General features: G+C 36.7%; 1 protein-coding gene across 1 annotated transcript in view; it reads right to left on the reverse strand.

The window, feature by feature from the left end:
* Positions 1-25,997, reverse strand: part of LOC110173853 (SH3 and PX domain-containing protein 2A-like) — a 152,062-nt gene that overhangs the window by 22,672 nt on the left and 103,393 nt on the right. The window contains 2 exon segments of the mRNA XM_020939861.2: positions 7,576-7,659; positions 11,724-11,837. Of these exon segments, the coding sequence (XP_020795520.1) occupies positions 7,576-7,659; positions 11,724-11,837 (198 nt within the window).

Raw genomic sequence — 25,997 nt, forward strand, 5'->3', positions numbered from 1 at the left:
ATGGCATTCCATGAAGACAAGCAAATAACTCACCACCGGGCCAATTTTAAGTTCTGTTTTTCTGTTCAGGGTATTTTCTGCAATAAAAACTAAGGATTTCATATATGCAAAACAGATATGCATATTAATGTGATTCCCAGCTTTATTCAAAACAACTACAGTTGATTTATTGTTTTAAAAAGACATTAATGTGATTTGTCCTGCCAGTTCAGTCCATCTCAGTGTGTAGACTGTCTCTGGGTCACTTTCTACAAGGATAAAGTGCTGTGTTGAGTGGGTGGTCAGTGGGAGTCCATAAATCAGAATATATGGACCTGCTTTAAATGATAGCTTAGAGTAAAAAAAAAGACAAAGTAGGACATATAAGGACAAGCCCAAGCCCCATCCCTCCTCTGTGGCCCTTAACAAGATGAGGTCACTTAGCCGTCAGTAGCTAATCAACAGCGCCACGTAGATCAAGACACTCTGACCCAGCTTTTGTCTGAGCAAGAGCTTATTTAATTTAAGCCTAAAGCACACCCCTATGTGGTCCCTCCCCTGCATCTTTTCTATGAGAAATGTAAAGGAATCCAACAAAGCATGTATTCCTATACCATTAGTAAATTAGATCCAGTCCAGTGTAAATCCATGAGGTAATGCTTTGTTTTCGCATGGATCAGAGCTATTAATCATACTGCAGTAAAGAAAGTGTGTACTATAGTCAAGAAAAAATATAGTTGGCTGAAAAAATACTACTTGTGTTCTTTTAATTAATGTTCTTTTTTCTATGAACAAGTGTAATGTAAAGAGTAGATGTAATATGAAGTTACACAACACATTTTTGCACACACTTCTAGACCAAAGATGCATAAATATTACTAGTATTAGCCAACTACTAAGAATTTTACAGCTATTAACATGTTCTAGTAGCCTGATTCATCAGCCGGTTTTACTTCATAGAAAGCGTCTGACCTCGCAGTGTAAGTATTCGTTCACTTGACGGTTGGCGGGTACTTTTTTCATTTAACCAATTCCTGCTATTTGGTCGTGACTGGTATATTAAGCTTTTCCCAAATCCGATAGAAAGAAGGGCAATAACGTCTTTCCCCTTGATAAAATTCACCAAACATTCTCTTTGTTGCGGCTTTAAATCCTCGATCTCGGGAATCGTTGCCAACACAGAATGTATGTCTCTTCACTGATTGATTGGTGCCCGAACTCGCACTTCCGTGTTTTTTGCAAACCGTCTAATGGAGAGAAATGAAACTGAGCAGAGGCACTAGGTGGCGCCAGCCTGGATAATGTTCTATATGAATTTGTATGAAATAGGGCTTGATTGATTCACATCTGTTTAAAACAATTCTCCAGCCATTCCACCAAACAAAAGGTTAGGAAATGCACTCAAAAGGAGAATATTAATTCATATAATATGCCTAGTATGAAAGTAACAAAAAAGTGATTTGTTTCTGCTATATTCAATCTCTAACGCACTTTTGTACCTGTACTAACTATACACAGACAATATATTGGTGCTTTAAGTGACATTAGGGGATGTTTTAGCATATCATTGTCGCATAATTTCCTGATATATGTCAAATATACAGATTGGCAAACATATATTCCTATAGGGAAGAGCAATGACAACAAAAAGTACAACAAATGAGATTATATCAGGGAAAATACATATTGGTATTGATTAATTCCAAATAAAACCATCTCTACTTCTAACTTTCTCAATGAAAAATACCATCCGTGCTCATGGTTCACATTCACACAGTCGTGACAAGTGAGTTCAAAGTAAGAGAAAGGGTTGATTCTGGAAAGTGTCAAAATCACTTACCCATAATTCAGTGGTGTGGTAAGAGCAGCCCACCTCCATGTGCTTTGTTGTGGTGGTTTAAACTTTCTTTCCCTCTGATTATTCCACTTAGACCTGGCACAGCTGGGACCACAGTCTGCTAATATACTGTAATGGTATTTGATGGTATTTGGGGCTGAGGCAGACAGGGGAAATTGGAGGTTTAGATGATATTATTTCAGTCATCAACTATTTGTTCTAGTTAGAAATTTAAGGTGTGGTCTATACACGTATACATATTTTGAACCAAATTATCCACAGATGTGGGTTGAAAGAATAAAAGAATTGGATCTATTAAAATATGCCTATATTTATTGACACTACAGTAAGACAAATATTTTATCCTGTTACATTTGTACTGACAGGAAAGATTTTGAAGTTTGTGCTGTTTTTTGTTTCATGTGGACAGACCCAGTAATGCCACGTATGAGTCAAAACATTGGCAAATTTGACCATAGAATTCCAGGATAATTTAAACAATCAGCGAGAACAAAACTGAGGTAAGAAAGTTCAAAAGCAGTGGTTTTGTTATAAAGACTTTTTTTTCATGTATCAATATGGTAATAGGTTTGCTTGACTTTAATTGCTCAATAAACTATTTTAAAAGGTCATATATTATGCAAAATTGACTCTTGTGAGGTTTAAGCCATGTTAGATTGTTGTTACCTCATCAAAAACATACCCAGAATTTTGTTTTGTTTCATTCACATGTTTGAGTAATCCTATATTAGTCTGCCTTAATTTCCAAAGATCCAACTGCTCTGTTCCACCTTGTGATGTAATGAAACAGTAGTTTTCAAGTTAATAGCTACATTTGACCTTTAGTTCAGTAGAGATTGCCAATTCCAGGACTGAAGTCATCCAAATGATTCTCGTGAAGGTGTATGTAGTTTAAAAACATAATGGAGCACTTCCAGTATTACCATATCGCATCACAATGTGGAACAGTGTGTTTTCTGTTTAAGCATGGTTTCTGAGTTAAACATGTGTGAATGAAACAAAATACAACCCTGGATATGTTTTAGATGAGGAAACAACATTATAACACAGATCAGACAAAAACGTAATACGGGCCCTTTAAGGGAAATTACTGTACCATGATGTGGAAACAGTTAAAACAGCTTAAATCCTCAAAGTATAGTAGGAACCTTCAGTAATCCTAACGTCATTCCTTGGTGGTGAGACAGAGTGAGTGACTCATTCCCTCTCTGCACATGTGGAGGTCTGTGGGTTTCGAACAACCAAAACCCGGCTTCTGTATTCACACTTTATACTGTTCAAACCTGACTGTTTAAGATTAGCTTCAAAAATTAGGTACCACAAACATTTAAAATACATCCTGTTTTGCTATTTGGTTTATGGCATTAAACATCTTGCCCTAGTGTGTAACCTCTCCAAGAAGATAGATCAGTTTAATGTTGTGTTATTGTTACACGGCCGAAAAGAGCCGTGAGTTTTGACAAAATTTTACAGAGTAGGGAGTCTGGAACTGTATCCTGTCTCCTTGATTTGAGTAGGCCGTGATGGAGCGGTGGATTTACCAAACAGATAAACACAAGCGTGGTGCAATCATGTCAAAACAAACATGGCTGCTTACACATAAAGAAAGGGAAAAAACAACACAGAGGACTGAGATAGAGAGTGGATTTTTGCAGAATAAAAAAACTGAAGCAGCAAACTGTTATCTTACTCAGGTAAAAGAAGTTATACATTTATAAGAGAGAGGAGATGTCTTCCATATTTGAAAGACACATGGTACAAAGTTATCAAGTTAGGATGGTGGAGTGAAACGCTACGGTCCAGTTCAAGACCCTTTTGGATTCAAACAGAATGTAGAAGGGACTGGCTTGTAAGGCCATAGAGACTAGCAGGTGGTAGACCCCATTCTACACAATGTAATACCATCTCCATCCTATGTAGGCATCAGGAATTAGTATTAATATTCTGTAATATGGTATTTTCAAATAAGTATTTAAGTATTCATAAAGAAAATAAACAAATGGTGAACACATTTGGTCATTTTTCCTTCTATATTTATCCAACCACAATACAGACCCCGCATACAATTATTAACAGCAGTAATTTTGCCTTTCCCTCCTTAATTAAATACTACAGGCTTATGGAATGCTGTGATGTCATCTGAAACTCAGCAATATGCTAAAATGGTCCCTCAATATTCCAGTGCAGTAGTTTCATAACACTAACTTAATCTCTGCTTGACGATTTCCAATTTGTCAGGACCCTACGATAATAACGTACATTGGCAGTTGGACAGTTTTTTTAATGCTTGACTCATTCAAATAAGGCGACAGGTTTATTCAGTGAGCAAACATTACAATTTCTGAGGCGTTTCACACTATAGGAGCAAAGCTTAAGAGGATTAACAAGATGGCAGTGTGGGAATGGGCTATGCAATTTATGCTGTATCAACTGTCTGAAGCTGCTGCTGAAAGGGAAAAGTATTTTACTGGTGCTAAAGAGCACACTAAATCACAGAAAATATCAGGCCAGACATGACCGTGCATTCAAAGTAAAATTTGGTCCTTATCACTTCAAGTTCCAATAGATAAAACTCACATTGATTCTGTAATTGCAATTGCGATTAGAGTTGTGATTTATATTTTAATAGTAGGATTCTGTTCACATTTTGCATCCAGCAGAACAACAAGACTGAGACTAATACAAGAATCACATGTCAGAACATGTTTGTATGACTCTAAACTACAGGATTAGCAGTTTTAAGATGAGTAAAACAGGATATTTTGTTGTTTTGGAAAGAAATTATGATATTTAAAAAAAATAAATAAATAAAAAATCAAGCATCATTACTTCCTGTCCAATTTTATCTCTATGAATAGGGTGACCTGATTCAAAATTCTAAACAGGGACACACCTGGGTTGGAATGGTTGGTATAAATAAAGTTGTGAAAAGAGCATGTAACATTGTGCATTCTGGTGTCAGTCATAATCTGAGGGACTTCTGTCACTGCATTTTTTAGCTTTATGGTCATTTGCAAATACTGATTTCTGTATTTTGGTGAAACAAATGACAAATTATCAGATTAGTCAAACATTGTGATTGCCCTGTTTTAGTCCTGGTTTAGACATGATGTACTCCTGGTTTTAATCTTAGTTTAGTCCTGGTTTAGATCAAATTGGTCAAAAAGAATGACATTTCTTGTATAAAACTGGGACAAATCACACGTTTTGGATAAATCTGCTGGGACAGGGGACACAGGACTCAAAACTGGGACGACTGGTGATCCTATCTATGAAATTTTTGTTTTCTTGTTAAAATGAATAAATATTTAAAGATCAGACCGTGGATAGGGAGCCGTGGGTGCAAAAAGTGGGTTAAAAAGTACAAAATAAAATTAATACTTCAGCAGAGGACACTTCTGTGTTTAGAAAGACGGATGTTTGTGTCTCTTATGCCAATGTTGAGGCATACTAAATATTCAGACAATGCCACAAACTGAAGTATTCTACATATAAAAAATGATAAAGTGTTCTTTATTTAAATGAATTTGAATTTGAGTAGGTGGTTTACTTTGTTGTTTGTTTTACAATTTTAATAAAAGTTACTGTAGAGCACATAACCTAATGCATCCATTCAAATTGTAATTTAAATTTGATCACGATTAATCTTGCAGTCCTACCCAGTGTCAACATACACAGCTTCATGGCAAATATCTTTTCCAAATACACGTTAAACCAATAGACCAAAAAATCATTCACAGTTCTTTACACATGAATTCACTTTTCAGCCACACATGGTCACAGTGGTGGTTTTCATGCATTATTCAGGCTTTATGAACATCTTTGGATTTTCGCCTTAGCAATACAACTTAAAATTATATGTGAGTAGGAAATACGTCAAAGCTGTAATTGATATGAAATTTGAGCATTGAAGACATCAGCAGAGGACACTATTCCGGTATCCACAGACATATTGAAGAAGTATTACGCTAAAAATAATATCAGGGAGTAGTAAAGCCAGAACATCTTGAGAATGTCTGACCTCGGCTGATCTCGGAAGCTAAGAAGGGATGGGCCTGGTTAGGACTTGGATGGGAGTCGGCTGAGAATACCACGTGCCATAGTGGGGCAGCAGTGTGTCGAATGAAAAGTGTTGTTGTGTCTTTTTGCAAGACACTTCACCCACCTTGCCTTGAGGGTTGAAGAAGGTGTATGAATGAAAGTTTGTTTCTGAGAGTGACTGTTGTTACTAGGGATGAAAATTAGCCCATGATTACAATTTGGAGTGTTTATCAAGTATGTTCATTAAATCAAATAAACAAAAATAATAATAATAGTTAAATGCACTGATTGGCTTAGTGAAGGTCATTTGAAGTTAGGTAAAATAGTGAAGGACAAGAAAGTATATGTGTGAATGAAAAAAAAAAAAAAGACAATACAACATTATGACAGGTTAAAGTAAATCAGATTATCACAATATAAGCCCTTTAAAATGTTGATACATTTTTGCTACGGATTAAACAATACTAGATTTGAATAAAAATTTTAACCCCACTCAACTTTCCACAGAGTCAATGAATCTGGCAAGAAGTATACTGAGATAAGAAAAACATTATTAGTATTTATACTGTGTACATAAAGACTTCACTTAGACCACCCAGAAATAGTCTAATACCAAGTAATTGTCTAAACAGCCTTGACTAATCCTGGAACCAATAGACAATTTAGCACACATTTAGTGCCACTAAAACAAAAGGAATGCAGACTTTCTTTTGTGTGTTTTTTTTTTCAAATATGTCCTCATTATCTCAAAACATACAGTCTGTGTTAAATCTGTTTACATACTCATTACTGTTCACAATGCTCTGGGGCTGTCAAGGTTGTTTCTTTTGAGTTTTAGAGTTGAATGGCCCTCATTATTATCCCAAAGTGTTAATGCACAGCAATTATTCTGCTGCTTGGTATGAGAGAAAGAGTTTGACAACAAAAAGTGAGGTTTTACTGTCATGGCCGCCCAGTATGCTCCCTGTATGGTGCTGTGGGGCGATTAGCGGTCATGTAAATTAGCCTGTTCACAGTGTTGTGGTGAATTACGCACAGGTACAAAAGAGAGAGGCCACTTGAGGTGCAGGTAATAAATATTTTTGTTACAATAGGCCGACTCTGATGCTGCAGATTAGGAGCTGTTATTTAGACAGCATTGTTCTGCTTCACATGGTTTTCCATATTTTAACTGTACACTTTGGCACAAGAATTGTAATTAGCATAGGTGGAGTGTGAGCAAGCTTTACTGCTTAGAAAACTAAACTTTTATAGAATATTTCCAAAACCAAATGTTGAGTGAACCATTTTTATTCCACTGGGTGGGCATTCATCAAGTCATGAGAAAAAACACTATGAAACTGTATTTAGTTACAAAATACTGAGCACTTGATTTAAAATGTATTTTGTAACATATTCCATTACATGGTCCAATCAGAGTACTTTATTTTGAATTATGTTATTAATACATTTATTTATTAGAGAAGGGAAAATCTCACATACACTCACCACAAGGGAAGTGTCTCTCGTGCAGTTTGATGCCTTCAATATTGAAATGTATTCCTTTGACCATCATATCATCAAGCCATCATCCATATGAAAAAGAAACTACTCCAGAATACAGTTACTCAAAATGTGTATTCTGAATAGGTATTTAAATCAGTATTTCCAACACCGTATTTATCTAATGCATATTTCTATAACACATATGTGTTCACCTCTGCTCTGTTGGCGGTTGACTATCCCCCCCAGTGTCCAGCGGCGGTCCAGTCTCTTCAGATGGGCTTTACGTCTCTTAGTCACTAAGGGGAGCAACAAAAAAACAAAAAAGCATAGGGTTAGTATTAGAAGCAAAAATAATATATATATATATATATATATATATATATATATATATAAGTAAAAATCTGGAAGCTTTTGCAAGAGTTAGTTTAGCTGATGTAAAATAAAGTTGTATTTTTGATAAGTGCACTATGTAAGGTTTCTTTTCTCCTTGGAAATGTTATTGTTTTTGTCTGGACTGTTCCACAGTATGCTATTAAACTCCATGGAGACGAGCTGGTTACACCACCAGACCAAGTTACGAGCCTGCTCACAGTAAGAATGCATCTGTAAATGAATAAATGTGAGAAAAACCCCACTGCAGAAAAATTCCATAGTGCACTTTTAATAGAACAAATCAAAATCATTACATTGTAAAAGACCAGTTTTTACATAAGTGCAAATTACAGTTGCAGTTACAATCTATTTATTCTGTTTCTTAACAGTGTGCTTAAATTGGGGTAACAGTGTTATTGGTTGATTATTTATTAGCAGCAAGGACACAAAGAACCCCCTGAGATCAGCAGGTATGTGGGGTAATGGGTTTGCAGCACCACATGACACGTAAAACACACATTCACAAGTACAAAAGCACAATATAAATACATTAGACACAGTTAGATGGACACAGCAAGCAAAAGAAAATGAACAGTCTTCTTTAATGTGGAACTAAACATTAAATCCACCTTTTTACTACTAAACTGTGCATATACACAGAATATAGCACATAGCATTATCAACTGTTCCTGTCTTCTGACATTGTCTATGCATTTTTAGTGCAAACTACATAAATTAGCAGCTTTCTAGTCAAAAACATCCAAATCTAAACAAACACCTGGATACAGGTTTTGAGTTTGAAGAGTGGGTATCTGTTAGATGCTCTAAATGCAATTTTGTTGTTTTTCTATGACAATGTCAACAAACTCTTGGATTTTGAACGCAGACCAATCACACTGTTCCTTATACCTCAACCCCTACTTTTCCCTCAGTCTTTTCTTTAGTTGTCCAGGCAATGCCCAGTTTAGCAGCTCTATTTGAAATGTGGCTGTGGGCAGAGTTTAGTCCCATTTTAAATTCACACATCAACACATCACCAAATAGCATATTATTGAGTCCTGCACACTATAGGCTGTCTCTATGGACTTCACTTCAGCTACATCAGAAGTGGCTGTGTTTCAAACTTCCAACCTGTTTGAGAGCTCATTAGTTCTTTGTCTGTTTCATCAAATGTCGGAGGTGGCCCAGTGCGTCATCTAAATGCACTCTCCCAAAAATAACACCAGAAGCAGAGACATAAAAAAAAAAAAAAGAAAAATGGAAATGCTACTCTCATCTCACCAACACTAATTCAATTCATGACTTCACTGCAAAAAGGAATGTCTACGGGTTAGAATGACCTGAATACAGAATAGAAATTTAGGGCAGCTTTGATAGAGTACAATGTGCTAACTTATAAGACTCATTTACCTTGTTTTATGAAGTTTTTGACCGGTTTCAAAATATATAAAGCTTCTTTTGAGTTATTTAAATGCACTGTGCCCAATTGTTTCCATGGATTTGAGTAAAAAATTGTCTTGTCCCATTACACATGGGACAAGACAAGATACGGATATTGTATAAGCTAGGTACTGTCTGCATTCAAGTATGAAGTGGTATATTGTCAGAGAATCAGAAATTGTGTGATTAGCATGCTAGTTGGATTGGTGCACCCCATCTTCAATCCATCATTGGAGACAGTGCAATATTCTAAACAAATTGGCAGACAATCAAACTTGAGATCAGAAGAAATACTGAAACAAGTAAGAAACAAATTGAAAGAGAAAAATACATCTAAACTAATAAAACTACTTATTAATTCAATTAATGCAAGCCATTTAAACACATTTTCAGCTTTTGCAGTGTACTATTACTGTCTTATCCTCCATCATTCCCTCTCTTCCTCTCCTCATCTCCTTATCGCTCCATTTCTCATCCTTCTGCTCCTTGTCTTGTGTCTTGTTCCTGATTGGCCAATGTACCTGGCTTGACCCCCTAATTGAAATATCAGCGCAGGGAAGTCACAAAGGGAAATGTTATTTGGAGGTAATTTGGGCTGTGGGTTCCTCTCCAGTGAGCAGAGCTGTCAAATGAATTAGGTTACACAGAGTTGCTGCGGTAATGAGAAGAAATGGCCGACAGGAAGCAGGAGGGCGGGACATGTCAAAGATGTGGAGTGACAAAGTGGGCAAACACAAAGACATGCAGCCTAATGGCATAACTGGACTTAAAGTGCATATGACAGGTGAGACTACTCATTTCACAAAAAACATTAACATAATTTTATTTAAGATTTTACTAAAACTCTTGCCTCATTTGATCATTTTACTTCCTAATTTCACAAGGGCAGCAGATATGGAATTACCTCTACGTATGTCACAACTATTATCTAGCAAACATACAGTAAACAAAGTTATGATGTGACAAATAATATAAATGGCAAAACTTTTATTTTGTTAAATGAAGCTTTAGACTGCTAGAAAGATGCCTTCCTTATGTGAATGCATTTTGGGTGGAATTTCCATGCTTGGTGGTTCGTATGTTGCCACAGCTGCCCTGGGGTGGAATGACAAAGACAAGACTACCAATCTGCAACATCCGTGCCTCTAATCACTACTAATCAAACACACACATTCACTACATCCATTCACTGACAAGATGGATGAGATGTCTTTTCCAAGTGGCCTATGCAAATCATTGTTTCTAATATTTGTGATTTCAAGTATAACCCAAATAATCACGTATATATATAGCATATTTCTCTTTCATAACTGAGTAGCCCAAAGTTGTGTTTGAATGTTCAAAATAACAATATAAATATAAAAATTCAACCCCATGGAACTCAGGAAATCAACAGTCTCAAGAACATACACATCCATGTAGATGTTTTCCTCTATTTCTACTTCATACTGCTTTATCATCTTTATTGGAGCAGTTTCTAGTATAATTTTACACTATTAAATTACTGCTTTCGTTAAAAAATCAGTTGAGGTGTACCTCATTCTATTATGAAACAGATAAACTAATCATCGTGCTAACTCCCTCACAGGGGATTGTGTCAAACACTGGAATACACACAATTACTTCTGCCATTAAATTTGTTGGCAGCCTGAATTCCAATGTGTAAAGCACTCAAGTTTCTTGAACTGTTAAATACACAAATGTATTTTAAATGATGACCAAAATGAGAAAGTTGGGTACCCCAGCGTTACTGACTTCTCAAGAGGTGAATTTATGTGTTGTGTTTACAGTTGCAGAGGTAGGGGAGGTCATATGAGTGGGTGTTGAAATGCTCTGTCCGGTTGCAGACTAAACATTGGAAGGAAGGGTCACAGCGCACATAGACTCCTGAAGGAGCTGCAGCCTCCTGGGGGACACACAGGAATTTTCTGCGGTGCCAAAATATCGCAAAGTCTTTGGCTGCGTTTGGTCCCATTACACTCCTGCATCTGCGGTCTGTGAGGATCTATATGAGTGAATGGAAACATGTATATGATCATGTTGGAGATGTAAGGTCAGCAGTTATTTGGCTCCCACCACAATCTAAAACACATTTATGATGTGTCTGCTTTATGAAATTTGTAAAGTAAAACCTAATATTGTGGACATTATTACTGAAGAAATTTCAGTTTATCAATTTTCAGAATTTTTAACCGCATGAAGGAAAAAAAAAAACTATCAAATCTTTCAGTTTCATTCATCAACTAATTTAGGCTACAAATAGTGATTATTAACACCTAACTTTGTGATATAAAATTAACATTGTGTATTCAGGTGTATTATTCTTGGAGTATGAATCATATACATGTTATTTTTTAAATAAATGTAATTATTACTTTTGTTTAGTTTAGTTTTTTCCTTTTTTTTTCAGTAAATAATCATGTTATAAGTTATATATATTTACCATAACTGAATAATCTTGGCATTTGTTTGTGCAATGCTGACATGAACGTAACATTTGTTTTGTTTAAACGTATTTAATTTGTCTGTGTTTGAGTGTGGTGCTGACCTTCTCCAGTTCGGGAGGTGCCCAGGTCGAGGTCATCTCTAGTCCCACTCTGAGAGTCCAGGTATGTGGCCGGGACCCAGCCCTGCTCCTCTGAAGTGCTCACAAACCACCAGCCTGCAGGACCACAGAGGAACATGGATGTTAGGGAGAATACATGAAAGACAATATTTAAGACAGTTATATCAGTGGTTATACATTATTTGAGTGATGGCACACCTTTTTGATTAAAATATTCTGCAACACTGTACACACTACCAGCTAGAATATTACCAAATCAGACCTGGTAGAAATAGTAGCAAAGTGGTCTATTATGTACCATGATTTTGTCCATGCCAGTATTTTTTCTGGTTCTGGTGATTGTTTTGCTTCCTTTTTTGGATTAGAAGTTTGCGCAAAACCCTGATAAAAAACTGATAATAATTCCAGTAAATCCATGTGTGAATTCATCAACTCAAATCGTACATTGCTCACTGGTTGATCAAGGAGGAGTTTATAAAAAAAAAAAAAGTATATGAGCCAAAATGCAAAACAACTTGCAAAACAACTATTCATTTTAGTTATAAAGGCAAATTGCCGCTTGCTTTTTAATTATTTACAGCTGCATTACTATTCTGTTCACCTTTTGTTATTGTTACTACATATTTTTTGCACTGTGCATTTTTAGCTACTAGATCCAAGTAGTTTCACAGTTTTTATTCATCTTGATCAATACAGTTTGTCTAAGTTTCTCAATTTTTCCATTTTTGTTTATTTCACCAGTCCCACTATGACACAATCCACACATCTGTTCTGGGAACCCCCTCACACTCTATCCAGTATTATGTCAGTGCAGTTCAAATGTAACAGTACAACTTCACTTCTTCCACAGTTAAATGTTGTCATTTTAGAAACGTCAGACTCTAATCCAAACTGACAGACTAGACGTATGCATTCACATTTGAACATTTCTCAGCTATATATTTTGAACAGAGTTGAGGCCATTACAAAAGCAAATGTCAGTTTGGGTATCAACCAAAATGTTTCATGTATAACTGACAGATGTAATGTGCCAAAATGTGACATACATTAGCTACATTTGGAAATAGTCTATATTACAGTGGAGAGCTAGAAATAGATGTCTGTTGTCAATGGTAACCGCTCTGTGTTTGCTAAGGTTAGCTCTACTCTTGTATATAATGATGGCAAACAGGTTTAACTAACTACAAATGACACACAAATGGATAGGACTGACAGAAAAATTGTATAAATATTGGAAAACCCCACATTTTCTCTACCAGTGAAGTCACCACTGCACAATATTACATGGCACAGAGTGTGGTTGGTGAATCAATCAACTAAGACTTTTTCACAACTAACTAGGAGACCGTTCTTGTGGTGGAAAGTACGTCTACTGAGATTTACAGTAAATGTCACATTATTTTTAACTGTTCACTACACATAAAGGTTTCTTTAAAGAGCCCACATATTACATGTATAATATATATAAAATATATAATATTTTCAAAAACATTGTCTTCAAAAACATACCTGGATTTGTGTTTCATTTCGTTCACAAGTTTAACACACAAATGCTCCATCTTTAGGAGTTCTCTCAAACAGAAATATTCTGTTCCACCTTGTGATGTCACTGAGTAATAATACAGGAAGTGCTCCACTGTGTTTTTAAACTCCATACGCTTTCACTTGAAATATTTGAATGATTTCAGTTCTTGATTCGCCAATCTCTACCAGACAAAAGCTAAAAGGTAGATGCTAATGCTAACTAAAGCTACATGACATCAAAAGGTGGAACAGAGCATTTTGAGTGTTGGAGATGTAGACAAATTCATTATAGTTACTCAAACATGTATGAATTAAACAAAACACTCAGGAGTCAATTTTACGCAATACAGGACTTGAAGGTCGACTTGCAAGGAATTATTTAACTACAGTTACTTTGTAACAGTACTTTGGTTACTGAGTTTTCCCCGGAGGAGCTGGAGGAAGTGTCTGGGGTGAAGGAAGTCTGGGAGTCCCTACTTCAACTGCTGCAAATCTGCATATTGGGGCTGTGATTTCACCATTTTCCATCATTGTAAATACCACTTCAGTCACAATATTTCAAAGGCCTATTGCTCCTTTCTGCAAAGCCAATTTAAATACAGGAGATGTGTTGTTGAGGGCATCCAGGGTAAACTATGTATATCAATGCTATGCACTGATACATTTCTGTGGTAGACCCAAAAAAGGAAAATTTTAGAAGAAAATTTTGCCAAAATGAGACAAACACACACGATATGGTTCAATCTGGGATATTTTGAAGTCTAATAAACATAAATATTTACACTGATTTCCAAGTAGCATAAATTTGTCATTCCCAATTTGAAAAAGAATAGATAACAAACACATATGGTTGCTATTTGATTTTTTGCATTTCTGCGGTCGAGAAAGTCTGCCTCCTAAAATGTAGTGGTACACGATAAGAACTTGATATACTTGACAGTAGTTTTCCAGTTTCTTGCTTTAGTTCAGACTCTTCTCTTACAGCCACTAGTTTTAGGTATAGCCAGACTTTGACAGCTTGTATGTGATATGTAGGACTGCACTTGCAATGCCAACACGCATAGAAAATCACAGTGAAAATAGTGAATATTGTTTTGACTCTACATGTCAGCGGCCTTACAGCGGTGTCTGATATGATATGGTTGCCTTAGTCCGGCAGTGAATTATTGGTAGCTTATTTCCTATTCATGTAATACAGGCCAGTCAATGTTTAAATTAAGTTAAGGGAATTTCAGAATTGGCTAATCATGTCTTATGATACATTACTTTGCGCCTACATAACCTGATCTGCAATCCAATCTCAAAGAGCACAATCATAGCATGCTTAAGATATCATGGATTGACTGACTTCCTCATTGACTCTATTTATTATAGACAGCCCTCTTGCCTTACAGCTACAAGGTTCTGGGTTTGACTCCCAGGATGCTCTATTCTCTCTGTTCGAAGTTGGCATGTTTCTCCTTATGTCCGGATGGGTTTCCTCCGAGAACTCTGGTTTCACCCGTCAACCCAAAGCTTGCACAGTAGGTCAAATCCTCCCACTACATTAGCCTGACCAAACCTGTCTCAAAACTGGCCTGCCAAGTATTGATATTCTGTTCTGTTCAAGTTCCACTAAAATAACATTACAGTCACCAGGCTAGTTTTTCTAGTTTTTCTGTTAGTCACTCTCACCTTTTTGTTAAAAATCACCTAAACAACACCATGATCACAGGATCCTGAACATGTTCTGTTTAAATAAATTTTGTATTTTTCAAATTTAAATTTTCAGACTTGGCTAATGAGTGCCTTGTGTCACTATGGTAACTGCTGAACATTATGCCAACAGAGATGCATGTGAAAAACCTCCAGCCTGATGTCACTGCAAAGTATGAGTACCTTTCCTTATGCATTTGTTTCTTTGACAGAATGCTCTTTTCCAGTCCATTGTCCCTACTTCACATTTACAGCACTACCTTTAGCCTGAGATTTACTGCAGCCTGTGAATGTCTCATGCCATTGTTGATGTTGAGCAGTCCCTCAGTCCCTTCATACTCCACATGATTTATTTCTGTATTTTCCACTGTTTGCAGGTGGCTTAAGCAAAAGTCCATCTCCTCTATTTATCTCAGCTGAACTCTGAACAGGTGGCTCCAATTCCTCCACAGATTTTGGTTCATAAGACAATGAATCAGCCTGTGGAGCACTAATGTTTTTCATATGGACTAAGCTCCTTTCAATGCACAGAAGCAGAATATACTTTTAAACAAATTACTAACAGTTACCGTTGTTTTTTTTTTCCATTTTTTTAGATGCACACCTTTCGAAATGAGTAATGGACCATACCAGCAAACGTACAACCGTATAATAGTTATTTTTTTTGTAGTAGTAGTACTTTGTTTTAAATATTCAAACTCCATCTTAACACATTCATCACTTGTGAATTTTGTAACAGCAAAGGATGAACCACAATTAAAGTTATAAGGTATAAATGCTACCTTGGAGGTTCTGCTTTTTGTTTGTCTCAATGAAGATGGGATTGCTTTAGATGTTCAACAGTATAGCCAGTGATGAAAGAATGCTTTGGAAATGTCTTTAGTTAAAGAATACTGAACACTCAAATTAAAATGTATTATGTAATGTACGTAATCTGGTACACCAATCATAGTACCGTATTCTGGATATTATTACACAGAGTTGCCAATATATTATAGTGTGAAAAACATGATATACAATTACAAACAGCTTTATTTTTGTTGTACTGTTTGTTATGCATTCATCCCTGTCTAATTAGAGACGAAAAATCACACATGCACGCACTGCAAGAGTGGTGTTTTCTATTTTCCTCGCCAATACCCTGCAGTTCAAAGCCAAAACTGCATGATGAAGTACCATCATGTATTCCTTTTAATTTAGGAAAGTAATTGTATTCTGAATACCACCAATTAAAAGAGTAACTGTACTGTAATATAGGGACACAAAATTAGTATTCTTAATACGTGTTTTTGGTACATTTATGTAGTTACTTCCCAACAATGAGTATGGCTTTAAACAAATCTATCTTGCATTGACTAAATGACATTTGTTTTTAGGCCATTTTAACATATCTTGTGGGCTCCACAAAGCAGTCCTTAGCTCATGTATATGTTACATCTTAGTATTTTTAAAAGGTCCTGGCTCCATCTCTGAGGAGTGAAAGGCAGACTTTTGATAGGACCCCACTCTCCAATAAACCTGCACAAAGTAACTGCAGTAAAATGGATAAATGAACAACAGAAATACCTCTCAAATATGCAGGCTGGAGTCTCCCTGTAGAGTTCGAACAAATAAAAAAAGGTTTGAAAAAGAAAGTGCACCAAACAGATGCTAGCATAAACAAACCGTCATTATTGTGGTGGTGCTAGTCATTTGGCAGAGTGGTTAGCCCGGGCAGAGTTTGTGGGCAGGAGCCTTTTAGACCGATTACACTTCTCTCTGAAAATGTGTGCCGTAGGAGGAGAGCCGGTCCAAAGATTGGCAGCCAGATGGAGAGAGATTACTCATCGTCAATTAAAGCAAAGTCTTAACTTGGCCCGACATATGTGGAGAATGAGGCAGAGAATGATGAAGACAGTTTGAGTAAAAGGTGTGGCAACATGACAAAACTGTGAATTTCAAAATACCAAATAGAAAGCCGTAAATATACTTCCAACTGTATTCAAAGTACTATTTAAAGTCAGAGCTTCCAGTTACTTGTAAATTGAGCTTCACCTTCATTTGCCATAATAAAGCATATAAAAAAACTAAGGATTCATTCATAATGAATTCATTGATCCAGGCTTAGCAGCTAAATTAATACCCTAACTCCTAACCCTAACCCTAACCCCTAAATCAAGTATTCTCAAAAAAACAAAAGGTAACATGATGATCAAAATATGCTGTGTGTTATGTGTTAACAATTAATACATGCCTTGAAATTCTAAGGCCATCTGGCCTTTCTTTGTTGCTGGCACTTGACAATATCAGAATTGTCATAAAAAAGCTTACAGAAACATATGTATCTAAAGCACTAGCCTGCTTTTTACACTCTAATTTGCTGAAAGCAACAGAGCTAAAACTGAATGGATTCAACATTGATCAAAGACCTGCTTTGATCTGCACAAATACAAAAGGTTTATATGGACCTGTTCCAAATACCTCAACATCTATGGCACAAGGACATCAGCTAGCATAAAAACAGACATAAGTTGATGCAGTTTTAGCAGATTTAAATGTTTACCATGAAAACATATGTGCAATGCCATACTGTGGAACATTCAGAAATGTAACATGCACTCTCCACCAGAAACGCTATCTGTGCAGGTAAAAGTACATTTTCTAATCTGGCTTATGCCTAAACAGGTTAGTCTTAGTTTTTGTGACTGAAATGAAAAACTTGAGCCTATTTTCTTCAACTTCCACTGTAGGAGGCAATCAAGACACCACAGTTCCTCTCCGCGAACAATTGGGGCACTCTTTTGCAAAATTGATTTCCGCGTCTTCCTGGTTTGTCTGACATAACAGACCCTACCGCGCTTGTTTAGTGGAATTTATGAGGCGCTCAACGGCTAATGACTCCAAAAGGTCACCAACAACACCTGCTGTCTCAAACACAAGCACAAACGCGGCCAAAGTATGAATATGGAAGAGTGTAACAATGCTGTGGCTGGCATTTCTACAGCGGAGTGTTCTAATTGGAGGTTGAAGCAACAGCGTGTCCTGGCAGCCAATAATTAGCCTCTTTCTCCTACAGAGGGGAACAGGAAGTCAGGGGCAACGCAGCATCGACCAAAGAAACACAGCTATTATCAGGATAAGAGGTGAGGAGTGAATACAGTTAATATGAGACATTTATTCATTTCACTTTTTTTTTTATATCTTTGAGTACAGTATGCACATAATATGACACTCAACACACTGGTATATTTATGTCAGTTTCAGGGTAGCATATTTTCTCTGAGCCTAGGTTCCAATAAAACCAATATAAAATTATATATTTTATTATTAAGTACTTTTTTCCTCCAAACTATTTATTTTTACTTGTACTGTGTTCCAAATAGTAAGTGAGCATGGGTGTACTTCTGGCTCCAGTTCACTTTGTATAAAAAAAACGTTGCTCCTCTCTCTGTAACTGCTGCAGTCAGATTCCTCATTTTGTTCTTACAATGTTTATATAACCCACTCTACATGCTTCTGATGCTTTTATATCACTACTTTGTTTGTAAATTAATTCCTAATATGGAACCCGCCTCCAAATTCACTCCCATAACTGCTAGCTTTGGTGACCTTCATTTGAGTGACATCACACTCCATTAGTCCACTTCTTTATACAGTCTATGGCTCAAACATAACTTTAAATTGATTAGTTGGGATTTAAATATGAGAAAAATGCTTGAGGGCTGTAATCGTTATGTGGAAGTTTACTTTTAAAATTTGTTTTAATTCATCAGATCTTTTAGAAGCCTTTTGAGTTAGTTTTTGGAGTCATAATACAGCTATAACTTACAAGTGAAACACAATATACTGGCATTCATAAGCAGTGTGCAAAAAACAGATTAAACTGGCACTGAGCAAAAGGTAAAGATAAATGTTTTCGACCCAGATGTTTGGCAGCGTTCATACACCAGTCCACAGTATCTTTTAGCTTCTCCTGTTTGCAAAGCCCCCGGTCACTCAGCCCTTCCTCGGCGTGATGATGTGAGGGGGAGGGGCCTATGGGAGTGCTAATTAAGAGCAGATCTCCAGCAGTGAGAAGCACGGAGGCCTCGCACTGAACCGGCTGCTTTGTCTTTGTGCAGAGCCAGCACAAGAGGGGTTTCAAACACTGTACTCTGAAAATAACCACACAACAATCGCTGTCTAAAACCAGCTGTGAAATGGGCCAGACAATTATCAGCATCAGGGAGTGAACAGTGGAGGTAAACTGACCCAGATTTAGTTACTGTAGCACAATTTTTAATCAGCAGTTGCTCTATAAAAAAGACAATTTACCAATGACTTGAGATTATGTGAAAATAAATAAATAAATAAATAAAATAATTGAGTTGGTAAAGTGGTAAATTGGTAAAATGAATTACTTTAAGATAATTTAATGGTTCAGAAACATCATATTATATTTTAGAACACGTTGCATTTTGTCCATTTTATATTAAATACAAGACCATTGAATAATTACAAAGCATTTCCACGTATCCAGTTGTCCCTTGAATAATTTCTTTACTTTTCTTTATATAGCAGTATACTAGTGTAATAATGTCACCATGTTGTTTATTAGTAAAAATCCCAGACAACCATATTATTTATACAAAAACTATGTATGTTTGAACACATTCCTAAGTAATATCCATCAATTAAATTCTCATCAAGTAGCTATAGAGTTTTTGTTTCTACATCAGGGAATTGAACCCCTGACCTTCTGTCCAATCCCAGGGTCAGAGGAACTAACCACTTCACAAACATGAACATTATACCAACTATTTCAAAAGCACACTTCAAATGATCTGTCTCTCAAAGTCAAAACTGTGGTTAGCGTTTACTGCGTTTTGCCCCTCAAAAGTCCTATCTGGTTTCATGGACTCGTGTCTTCACTGTGAGTGTAAGATGACATTATAGTCTGAAGCTCGTATTTCCTACTTTAAGCCTTTATAAACACTGGGCTCTGTGAGTGATGCTAAAATGTTACAAGTGAAAGGTGATATGTGAAAGGGTTCTCACTTCAACCTCAGCAGGTCATCCCACAGACCAACTCAGCATCATGTGTTTGACATATGTATAGGCAAAATGCAGTGGTTAAAATATATTCATAAAACATTATCATCAGAAAGTAGGTATATATGCAAAAGTTAAGAATCTGTGGATCTATCTCAAGGCTTAAAATGCAGATGTTTTAATTTGGGAAGGCATCGGGGGTAAAATACTACCCTAGAAGGTCTACCTGTATAATGACAATTGTAAAGGCACAATGCAGAATGTGTATTATATCCTTAATGTTAGCTAAATGCAAAGTCTGTGTGCCTATCCTAAGCTGATAAATTGAGACATTTGAATCAAGGAGGGCATCTGGAGTCATGTGGGTTTGACAAATATATATTAACTGCACACCATGCCAGAAAAGTATAAAGTCTTGCAAAAAGTCAAATGGAGACTTTGTTCCAGGTGTCCCGACGGTACTCGGGACCCAGAGAATAGCACACTCAACACATTGTGGTACTGACCATTCAAGCCTGTCTATGCTGCCGTTGTAGTATTATAAGCTTTTATAACCTCTTATAGGCCAGATAACAAGAGCCAAGCTGGTAGTGTTGGGCTGGCACAGCACAACAGTGTGATTTCTCTATCAGAGAATTATAACAATTCCATTGAAAAATCACTGCACACACAAGCAAATTACAGAGAAACCTGTAATATAATGTTTATTATATTATACTATTATATATAATTATATACTATGATATAGTGGGTTGTGAAGGTTTATTGAAGCTTTCACACAAAAAGAAGAAAAAAAGGCAGTGCTGATATGTATTGCATGTGTGCCAAATTTAAAGTGTCGCCTATTAAGATAGGAGAAAATTATGTCGAAAATTAAGGCATATGTCAAAAATTAAGACATTAACACATCTGTGTAACTGTTTCGTTGTAGTATTGGCCTCTATTGAACAAGGAGCATTTGCACTCTGGGTCTGTGGAGGGCCTAAGGTTAGGTAGATAACAGCAGTGAGTTAGAGCGGTCAGACGCACTCAAGGACAGGCCATAGATCAGGAGCAGCCTCACTGATGGATACTGGCTCTGAGACCTCCTGACTGCTGCCCCTCTGGCCCTCACACAAATCAGTCTCAAACAGGAAGGACTATCTCTCAACTTTACAGCGGGTCCCCATAAATTACAGCAAAAGACAATAATAAATCATCAACATTCATGCAAACCAGTGGTACAAAACTATAATACTACAATACTAAACTACTTTTACTACTACTAGAAAAAATGCTTCAAATATATAAAATTCTGCCATCTGCTTGTCTCCACAGATATGTTATTGCTTTTCCACAGACATTAAACATGTATAAACATTCCAGGAATAGAAATAGACAAGCCAGTGGTACAAAGTGTATCTTTAATTACTTGGAGTGGATATGATCATCCATGGCACCAAAATATCCACCTATCCAAAACTAGCTGAATTTTCTACATAAAACAGAAGTAATTATTTCATGGCCTGTGGACGAGGCTTATCCTAAGCTAACAGGAGCTTAAAGTCCAGATGACCTAATGCACAATGATGTTATAAAGCTATTCTAAAGGGTAAGGCTGGTTATGAAGCCGTCTTATAAAATCATGGACAAGAGAGAAAGGGTGGATATCTTTGCCCTTTACAGTTACAGGATGACTAATGCCAGTCTTACGGGATCTGAACTGAGGTGTGGTCATTGGACTCAGCTCAGCCTTTTAGAGCTACACAGGGATCTAAAAGGTTTTCAGGAAATGTATGAAATGTTTCGTAAATTATAAGAATATCATCTTACTCTGGATGTTTTTTAGTTAATTATTTGTTTTCATTATTGGTATTGTTTTATTTATAGCTTTCATTTTGTAACAACAAAGAGTCTGTGACAGATTATTGATGCTAGAGAATGTGTCTTGCTCCAAAACATACTTCTTTAGAGAGATTCATACCTGCCAAACCTTCTATCAGTAGACCACTAATGTAATCTTGTAACAGTATTATAGCATGGCACAATAGTTCTTTAAAGGGTCCAGCTCCTGATTTATGTTATAATGTCATTTCCTCATTAAAACATACCTGAAGTTTTGTTTTGTTTAATTCACACATGTTTAACACACAAACCCTGCATATTTAGGCTTAGTTCTTCTCTCAAAGAGAAAACACTCTGTTGCACCTTGACATGTCATGGTAATACACCGCTCCATTGTGTTTTTAACTCCATACAACTTCGCTAGAATCATTTGGATCATTTCAGCCCTGGAATTGCCAGTCTCTAACGAACACAAGATAAAAGGTAGCTGTTAATATGAAACTACGGCTTCATGACATCACAAGGGGAGCCGAGCATTTTGAGCCTTGGAGATATAGAAAGACTAATAAACCAGGATTACTCAAACATGTGTGAATGAAACAAAACACGATTCCAACTATATTTTAATGATATAACAACATTCTAACATGGCTTAAGCTAACCAGAGTCAATTTTGCGTAGTATAGGACCTATAACTGTACACATATATATACTTTCTCCACATCTGGACATTGAACAGTGCAGCAAAGTCCAGTCAGAGCAAAGTAAATCTGCATAATCTCCCCAAATCTAGTGTGACAAAATGCCTGAAACCCACAGGACCCAGATGGAGAGCAATGACTTCTCCTTCTGGACCTGTGCACGTCCCACTAACCCCAAGAATCCTGTTTGCAGCTGAACAGGTCCTGGCAGAGCAATTAGCCACAGCAAATCCAATGAGGAAAATTCTCACTATGTGTTTTACCTCTACCACAAAATTCAAGTCTAGACCGAAATTTATGGTAATGGTGAGAGGAAAATATGCTAACGCAGTAACCACGTAATGGCAGCTCTGTTCTTTCCAGTTACCTTTATTGGAGGGGTCACCACACTCTGCTTTCATATGCGTTACGCACTTTGACCAAAATAAACAATAAATGTGATTGTCCAAAGCAATCATTAAAAACAGTATTTTAGCTTTTAGAGGTTTCCAAAAACAAAGACACTTCCAACTCTCAAAATGCTGATCTCTTCCATCTAATTCTTATGCTGATCCTTTTGAACTTTTTTTTCTGAGAGAGTGAGAGAGTACTTCAATGCAACTGCAATATTTCACAGACCAGAAAATCTCTCAAAACTTCTACACAATGTGGTAGACTACAATATGCACATGTCATACCTACCTAGTATCCTGTTATATGTACATTTTTATCAAGTACTTGCTTGATTGGACACTGGTTAGATGTGAAAACTCCATTTCATTGCACTGTACTTGTACAATGTAATGACAATAAAGTGGAAAGTGAATATGAATATACTGCTAATGAGACACAATTAAAGCTACATTTTCTTTATTAATTGGTCTGGAGATTCTTATCAGCACTCTGCCTTCTCTGTACTGATTAAGAAGTATCCAGGACATCAGGACACAGGTCGGGGACTTATCTCCCACACCGCTGTCTCTTTGTCTCCCTACATCACCCCCTCCTTTAGATACACACTCACAGACAATATAATTTAAGCAGTCACATATGCAGATTTACTTTCTCTTCCTGGGACATTCCTCTGTGCAGATGCTCCACAATTCACTTAGCCTGTTTGAATCCAGGGAGTGTAGTCAAGGACAGTGGTCTAAATGAGGACAACTCAAGCCCCCTTTAACTGAAACACAATGCACAATGCAAACTGTTTCCAAAACTAGAACAGACCAAATGTCATTTAAAAGTTCTACATTTCAGGACAATGTCAAGACTCAAGATATCTTTGTATATCAAATGGAAATCACCATTTAATTTGGCACAATTATGAAAATGCAATAGCGGGTCCAACTTGAAAAACCCAGAAAACCAGGCACAAGGCTCAACTCTCAATTTTGTGAATTAATAAATGGCTTTTAAATGTTAAATAATATACACTTTAAATTTAGTGCTCCTTTAACTTGGTTAGCCTTTAATACATTTTACAACAATCACAACAAATTGGAATGTATTCAACCTATTGCTAATTACATAAAATTATTCAATTCAATTTTTAACATTTTCAGAATTTAAATTACTATTTTCTGAATTTATATATTAATTTACGGCCAATTTAAATTTGGACATTGATCCAGTTAAATAAATCAACCAGACGTATTCACAATCTAACTAAGGCTTCTCATTGTGCCACTTAAATTAAACAGAACTTTCATTTAACTTAAATTAACTATACTTAAAAACTAATTTTAGAGGTAGATTTAAGGCCTCCACACACTACAGGATTTTTCTGTCCTAAACACTTTTTAAATGTGCCACAAAAAGCACATACCACAGACACGAGGAGAATCTTATGAGACTTAAAATCCCAAACCCTACAGTGGGATACAGCAGTGTACCACAGATACACGTGAGGAACTACTCTTGCCTTTTTACTTTCAAAGAACGCCTCTGACTGGATTAATAGTGCGGTTATGTGGACTGGATGTCATTATTTGCAGAAGACAATTTCTATGGATAATGTGGATGAGATGCTGCACTTCAAATTTACCACTTTACGTGAGGTGAGTAATACAATCTTATTATTTTCCTCTGTGTCTCTGCCCCTGATGTTCTGTTTTATTGGCTGTTGCTGTAGCGTTGCTGATGTTTGGTGGTTATCATATGACAGAGCAGCTCAGAGTCACGTTGCCACCACACACGAGGAGCGCAGCAGCTCAAAAATTGCACACAGGGACAAAAAGTCGGGTCAGGCCTCCCCGAATTCGCAGAGAAGCAAATCACAGCCAAAACTAGGCAAGTTCTCCTGTAGTGTGTGGTGGCCTTTACTCACCAGTAGCATCTCTGTGTTTTCCCTTTGCAGTCCTGGGTTTGGTTTGCATGCCTACGTACCTGGGCCTAATGAAATGAGCACAGCTGACACTAGCGGCTTACCTGTATTTTTGGTGCCATCTACTGTCCAGACTAGAAATAAGATAATAATAATAAAAGGAGACGTGAATGGGGTTAAGAGTGGAGGTGAAGAGTAGGAGCAGAGGGGCTGGGCTTTTTGATGCTAGGTAAAATAGGACATCCTGTCCCGACAAAAAAAACAACCCTTTTTTTAGGTTTAGAACCTCTCTCTAATTTAGACCTCAACAAATATGTTCAGAAATTCTTGTAATAATTTAAGTTCATAAGTTGATTAAGTTAATTAATTCTTGTATTAATTAATTAAGTTCAGATTCAGTCTTCTCTACAGGCTCCTGCATGTATTTGAAATACCAATATCAATAGTTTAAAGTACACAGCAACCAGTGGTCGATAAGCTCTGCCGATACATTTGGGCTGATGTATAGGACCAATTTTGATTATTTTCCCCAAATTATGTCAGTTAAATTCACTACAAAGGCCCCTTTTTACCACAACAGACCGCAGTGTTGTCACATTTTGTGCATCTCCCATCGTATTTGTAAGTATTAATTTAAAGCTTTGTGTATTTTTTAAGCAGCAACTGATATATCAGTCTATCTCTATTTACTTCCTCCCCTATCTCCATCCTGTGACAGTAGCATATGTATTTAACCACTACTCCCATTACTACAAGAACTTGTAGTATTTGTGCCAAAGATGACGACCCTTGCACAGCCCCTCTCCTCTGCCCTCTGCTCCTAGTGCAGTCTGTTCTCAGGCAGATCTCCGCTGTGACGACAGGGCTGTTGACACTGTACAGTAAAACAGCTGGAGCCCAGTGCAAGGCCAATGACTTCTCCGAGGCAAAACGGACCACTTCCTACTGCAGAGCTCAAACCATAAATACCGCATCAGGTCAGGGCTACGCAATTTACTACAAAAAATATACAGACACTTATTGCTGGGAAAAGGAGAGTGGTATAGAATATAGAATATAAGAAAAGGCAATTTCACGTGTATCCCTGTATTCAAAAAGTACATTTATGTTTTAATTTGAAGGATTGGATGAGATTTTCATGTTCGAATGTCTGTTTCTTTTACAAGGGTCTATATTTGTCGCTATTTTCTGATCTATGTT

The sequence above is a fragment of the Boleophthalmus pectinirostris genome, unplaced genomic scaffold (genome assembly GCF_026225935.1).
Source record: "Boleophthalmus pectinirostris isolate CB_2022bp ecotype Guang Dong unplaced genomic scaffold, ASM2622593v1 HiC_scaffold_22, whole genome shotgun sequence".
In the NCBI taxonomy this organism is placed as follows: domain Eukaryota; kingdom Metazoa; phylum Chordata; class Actinopteri; order Gobiiformes; family Gobiidae; genus Boleophthalmus; species Boleophthalmus pectinirostris.